This window comes from Rutidosis leptorrhynchoides, chromosome 6 (assembly GCF_046630445.1).
Source record: "Rutidosis leptorrhynchoides isolate AG116_Rl617_1_P2 chromosome 6, CSIRO_AGI_Rlap_v1, whole genome shotgun sequence".
Taxonomy (NCBI): Eukaryota; Viridiplantae; Streptophyta; class Magnoliopsida; order Asterales; family Asteraceae; genus Rutidosis; species Rutidosis leptorrhynchoides.
Window position 1 is genome coordinate 3879751 of NC_092338.1, and position 6651 is coordinate 3886401.

General features: G+C 35.1%; 1 protein-coding gene across 1 annotated transcript; it reads right to left on the reverse strand.

Moving 5' to 3' along the window:
* Window positions 1–206: 206 nt before the first annotated feature.
* LOC139852200 (phosphatidylinositol 3,4,5-trisphosphate 3-phosphatase and protein-tyrosine-phosphatase PTEN2A-like) lies at window positions 207–6651 on the reverse strand. The gene is made up of 12 exons (XM_071841426.1): window positions 6223–6651; window positions 5134–5235; window positions 4957–5013; window positions 4539–4604; window positions 3270–3446; window positions 3054–3140; window positions 2465–2529; window positions 2250–2326; window positions 2126–2172; window positions 1597–1727; window positions 1422–1491; window positions 207–854 (listed from the first exon to the last, which is right to left on the reverse strand). Exons 1-12 carry the CDS (start codon window positions 6649–6651, stop codon window positions 363–365), a joined length of 1800 nt encoding a protein of 599 aa, XP_071697527.1. The 3' UTR covers window positions 207–362.

The window sequence follows — 6651 nt, forward strand, 5'->3', positions numbered from 1 at the left end:
CATACACAAGTACGATAGATTTCTAACCTCTAGCTTGAAACACCAAAATTCCCTTGACAGCTAAATACTACAGTAGTAATTTCCTAGGTTGATGCTTACGAAATTATTTAACAAATTAATATTATTAAATATATATTTTTTATTTATTACATTGATCAAACGAACAAAGATGTTAAAGCTTGTGTTTAACATACCTCACGAAACAGCCCAGCCTTATAAGCAACATTTGCAACTCGTACGTAGCTAGGGTAGAATGTTACTGAATGAATCAAATTAACGTAAAAAGTAAGTCGTAATGCACATGTTATGTACAAGTATCTGTGCCACAAAGTACAACATCTTCAAACACTTGTTGTTCTGGATCAGTCACTTTCGTAGTCTTCATCGTCATCTCCAAACGAGAATACAGATGCATCAGCAGCCATTGCCTTAAAATCACTTACCTCCTCCCCAGTAGGTTTCGGGGGGGCATCAAGGCCCGATTTAACAGCACCAACCGTTGAAACCTGTTTGGACCCACTGGTGGTATCAGTTTGTTTCGTACCTGAATTTTTTTCTAGAGACAGATTTTGGGTTTCATTCGTCAAAATTTCAGTTTTGGTAGATTTATTAGTAGCAGAGGTTCCAGTTGACTCATTGTCAGAGAACACTTGGTCATCTTTTTCATTAGACCCCCCAGAATCTTTATGTAGCAATATGGTTGAGGTGTCCTCACAAGGGGCAGCTGAGTCAGGATTTGGGGTTGTACTCTCAGCAGGTTTAGTAGTACTTTCAGCCTGCATTTCCGCTTGAGTAGCGTTATCATAGTCCACAACCACAACCTCCACTAGAAATCCCGGAGATGGTAGTTTCCTCTGCAGAAAAACACACTTGTTATTATGCAACTATTTGATTTGATTTCAAGTGCAAGTACGCAAAGATACTCAACTTTTAAACACCTCTATTTCATGAAGTAGTAATACTAATACAAATACAAATGCGGGTTTAATATCACAATAAAACAATGTCATGAATTACTATCTAACACCCAAAAATATAGGATTGCAGGTAGAAGTGGCAATATTGACAGATTTACATACAAATGGAACAAATTAGGTTATTTTATATCCCTGATGACTCAAACGGGTCAAACGACTTTGAAAGTGTAGTTTTAATGCATCAACCTCCCTCAATCACATGATCCAAGAATAAAGGAGATAAAATGGTTGTTCGTCAACCCAACCCAACCTAACCTCATTGGATTACTTGAAACCGTATTGAATACCCCAACCCTTTCTGCCACCCCTGATTTATGAACTGTAGCATTTATTTAACAATCACTCGGGTGAAAACACTTTACTCCAACAGTACAGAGAAATTAATCGCAGACAAATATTTTGGTCTCCATTTATTGCATGATCAGCAGCTGTTAGGATGGATACCTTGTCAAAGCCGTCAAGATCTTTGGTGGTTAAAACTGTCCTGTTCTCGAACATTGTCGTGTTCAGCCAACTTCAGAAACGAGCAACAATAACAGTAAGACGAAGATGGCATGATATAGGAAACAAAACATACACCCGATAGTTGGGAACATTTTTGTAACAAGGCTATACATACCAATAGAAGTCTCCTTGACGATCATGAAACTGAATCTTAAAATCACCACATAACTCTGTCAAACCAGGCTCACCAGGAAGAGCAAACACCATTATACCCTTTCTAGGTGCAGCAAACCAATAATCTTCAGGCTGCGTAATCCAACCAAAAAAATAGAATACTTTAGTGACAAGTTCCTGGTAATTGTTATTGTACTTCACAATTGATCTATTAGTTAACAAAAAATCAACCTTGTAACATACGATTGGCCACAATAAGTTTTAAATTAGGAACTTACACATATCATATATTTATTTATTTGAACATCAAAGGAACAAGAGAATATATAGTTATGGGCTTATGGCAAAATGTTTGCTGTTTTTAGTAAAGCTGGAATATTGTAACCATAAAATCTCTGTTAGTTGATCAAACACGTCATATTAAATGTTTCAGAGCATGAAATGAATTGAGTTTTAATGATGCAAAAAAGCAATTAACTCAGGAAGTTAGAAATTAGATGATGCGATGAATTGTTGAAGAAGATACATACCGAAAGGTCCTTTGTTCTAGGATGCTTTTTGGTAGAAAAAAGAACTCCTGCATGAAAAGAACAATGGAATATGAAATCATGCAGCTTGTTGAAAAATAATACTCCAATAAACATCATCACATACCATTGTGATCTGAGACTGTGATAGACGGTCTTATCCAGTAGGGGCACCTATGGAGGCGAATGCCTCTAAGCATACAGCTGCAAAAAAATGTGATTTGATATAAAACTCAGGAATAATCAATCACACCATATTCTGCAATTTCTAGTCTTTAAGGTCCACAATGAAGTTCTTTTTTTGGGACCGTTTAAGTTTCAAAGATGAATATAAATCCATACCTGCGCCCAGGTTGATCTTCTCCATTGAAGTGTTTTAAAACACGTTCAAAATATTTGACATACCTCTACATGGAAAGGAAATCAAGACGGAAAATAAAGGGCTGTCAGATAACCTTTTAAAAAAAAAAAAAAAAAAAAAAAAAAAAAAAAAGGGTAAAGGTAAAGGTAAAGGCCAATCTCGTATCATTTGAGGTGGCATTTCAATGCATTTGCTTTTAAATGAATCAATTTGGGCTATGCTTTATCCAAACAGATCAATTTAAAATCTTAGCTTAAAACAGAATTGGCCAAATGGGTTGGGCGCAACAGATGGATTGAAGGTCTTCAGATGTGTACTTTTAATAATAATACAGCCTCCTAAATCGTTTTACTCATACACGTTCGCTTATTAATGTAATTGTGTAGTTTTGTTAATTAGGTTAATCATCATCATAAAGTATAAAGAGGTAGACAGAGTATCTGCAGACTGCAGTTCACCTGACCTGTTCAAATCGCAACCTAAAAGTTTTTTAACTGCTGTGCCCAATCTGCCTGTTCTGCCACCTCTAGATAGTAGATATACATAAGCCAAGCATAAATTTAGACTTACAATTTGACTTGGAAGAACAAGTCCCTTTCCATCAACACATCTTTTTTGGTTGTAATAGTCAATAGATTCCTCAGCTGTGGGGAAAAACTGCAAGACATTGCGACACGTGATTTTGCACTTATTATACCTAACAAAGTAATAGTAATAGTAATAGTAATAGTAATAGTAATAGTAATAATTCAAGTAAAGACAAACCAAACCAGATTATAGTTATACCTTTAGGTATATAAGCAGACTTGTGATCATTAAGCCTGTCCTTGCCATTCCGGCCTTACAGTGAACAACCACAACATTCTCAATATCCTCTTTTAACCATGAGTAAGCACTATGGCAAAAAGATATGATGAGTTGAATCGGGGGACAATTGTGATCATCAAATGGGAAACTAGCAACCTGATAGTGATGACGAGACCAAATACAAACATTACATTATAATAATAGGCAGTATTATAAGATACATACGGTATTTAACCACATATATAAAGGTCACTTAGCCAAACTATTAGACTTCCATTTATGATCACCATATTTTAGATCTCCTCTCCCTTTATCATCGCAATTAAGAAATTGAGAGTCCCCAAAATTAAGGGATACGTGAAAGTGAATGACAAAACTATAGGTGGTGATTCAACCATTCAACTAAAAGTTGAAAGTCAACTTCAGTGGTATTATTAAGCATATTTGCTTCACATTCATAGGATTGAGTATTGTTGTTGTTGTTTGCTGAATTTCCGTTTATCCTCGCATTACAGAAATGAGAATCCCGAAATGTAAGGGATACGTGAAATTGAGCTGAAAAAACTATAGGTGGCGATTCAGCCATTCGGCTACAAATTGTGTCAATTTCAGTGATATTTTCAAAAATAATTGCTGAATATGAAACAGGGTCAAACCAGCCATAAGGTATATGTTGCCAAGTGTTGGCATTTGGCAATTCAAACCATATAGCTACAAATTAGATTATTTTATACTTTATATATAACACATTAGTTACCTATAATTGAGAAATGGGAAGGGATTTGGCACTCCGGCCCGTTTTGACCTGTTACGCCCAACTAGCTCCACTACCCATCTACCCACACCCTTAAACTTTACTATGTAATGAGCAACATGTTGGTCAGTGCCTATTTAATGGTTATGTATTTCCCTTCATCCTATGTTTTGAGGTACAACTTGAACAGGTTTCGAAATTGAAGATTCTAATCTCTAATATTCTTTAATGCTACTTCCTATCAGAATACACCGGTGCAACTACAATAAGAAAGGTAATCATTTCTACCTACAGCTGTGGGAAAGTCGCTAGATTGAAGTTGAAGGTCATGATTTTAACCCCGAGCTCCATATGGGGTTAACAGATATATTATATGTTAACTTAAAATATAGAGCTGGTAAAATGGTATAATTTTATTAACAAACCATCTTCCTATAATAATGTATGTTAATGTTAATGTTATATGTTATATGTTAAGTTGTAAGTGAACATACCTTTCCTTCAAATAGTGATGCATCATATAGCCTCTCAGAGCATAGATTATATACTTTGTACTTGTCCTGATAGTGAAATAAAGAAATGTGAGGTGTCAGATCCCTAACATGGTAAACAAAACATAAGTTCTATATACCAAGACAATATTTTTTTTATGGTCATGGTTATTTTTGTCAAGCTAGTAATTGTTGGCTTGAAAGTGAGGTTTTGTTCGGAATTGAGGAATTTGTCACCTGTAAGTTATTTTAGTGGCCGGTGAGAAAGGGAAAACTTCTCACCTATTCATCATTACCAAAATCATAAGCCTAATATAGTATATAGGTATCTTAAAATTATCATTAAATTGACATAAACTTGGACATACATAATTACAAAATTGTTGTGTATATGAAATTATAAATGATCAGATGTTGCTACCTTATGATTGGTTTCAAAGAACTTGATTACTTCCTCCATGTGGTTACGGTAAAATCCCTACAAAGAATTATTGACAAGTTTCAACTAAATATATTAGAACAGATGGAGTTTAAACTACAATTGCAATTGCAATGATAAATTTTACATATGTTGTAATGACAGATGTCTAAAGTTCACCTCAACATATCCAAAGAAACCTGAGCTCATATCACCAGCGGGGAATCCCATTGCAATTATATTTTCGGTGATGTATGTCATATCTAAATCAAAACCTCCTTCCTGAAACCACAAATAAAATATATAGATAAAGATAATATTCGTCAACGAAACTAAAATCAATGAGAACAATATACACATCGTTGGAATCGATACGCAGATGTTAAGTGATGTAATATATCTCGTAATAACAATAGTTACTAGTTTTAAAAGGCAAATGGAAACATTAACATGGAAGACTCCTCACTTGTTAACAAGTACATATTTAGTACATTGTAATCAGCTTATTGGACTCCTCAGAAAATTTATTATGTTGCCATCCGTGCTACAGAATCAGTGTAAATCAAACTAAGAAAACTTTGATCAGGGTTTCTACTTCTTTTAGCGAAAGTTATACATACAATACCTCCGAATCAACAAAAGTTGTAACATAGTTGAGGTGATGCAAATTTGGGACAAACTAATTGAGATGAAAACTAAAACGATATCTCGAGCTACAAATTCATCACTAAGTGGAATAAGTAATACATTGCCCCACAACACTTTATCAATGAAACACCATATTGTTGACCTTTCACTTGTGAAAAATCTAAATTGAGATGATCACATAACCAATAGCTTTTTTAGCAGAAAATCATGAGCACCACCTTTTACTTACGCTTTCTTCTTGGTGGGAGAATTATCACTATTAATCAAGCTTTGAATAAAACACTAAATTTGACCATTTCATTATCACTGTCAGGGTTTCTACTTGCCTTCATCTAAGCTCATGCAGCATTAATTTATACACATTATTTTACTGTTTTTGACTCTTCTGAAGTTCATGCTACTAATTATTTAAAGCACAATGGTGTTATTCAGGGGTCGAACTGCACCCCCTATTTCCGTACTCTTACAAGTACTACGCATAGTTCATCATAACAATATCATCAAAACCACTACAAAAAGGTTAGGGATAGAACACTTGAAAGCACTAAAATATTATAAGACTTAAAAAATATGATTCGGAATATTTCAATGATGAAAGCAATGATGTCATATACAAAATACCTGATATCTTCGTTTGTTTTGTGATACAACGTGGCGAGCCTTTACTTGCACAGCCTTCACTGCACTTTTAGATGTGTCAACAAAACCTTTGGTGATGGTCCCAATGAAGCCAGTTTGTGCTGTATCTGAAGTTCCATCAGGACTTTCAATATGTTGAGAAGCTTTTGGAGACAACCTCAACCCAATCCCACCAGCCAGACGTTCAAAGGATGATTTTTCAGTGTTTTCAGATGATGACTCGGTTTGTGTGCCTCCCAAAGGTTGAGGAAACTTTAAACTTTTGGCCCATTTGCTTAGGCCAGAGGCAGAAAACTTTGATGATGTATTTTCTGTAGCATTATTATTATTATGCTCACTATCCACAGGAACAGAAGCTTCTAGATCCACGCCTTTGACAGGAGGAGCGGGTTTAGCAGATTCCAAATCCAT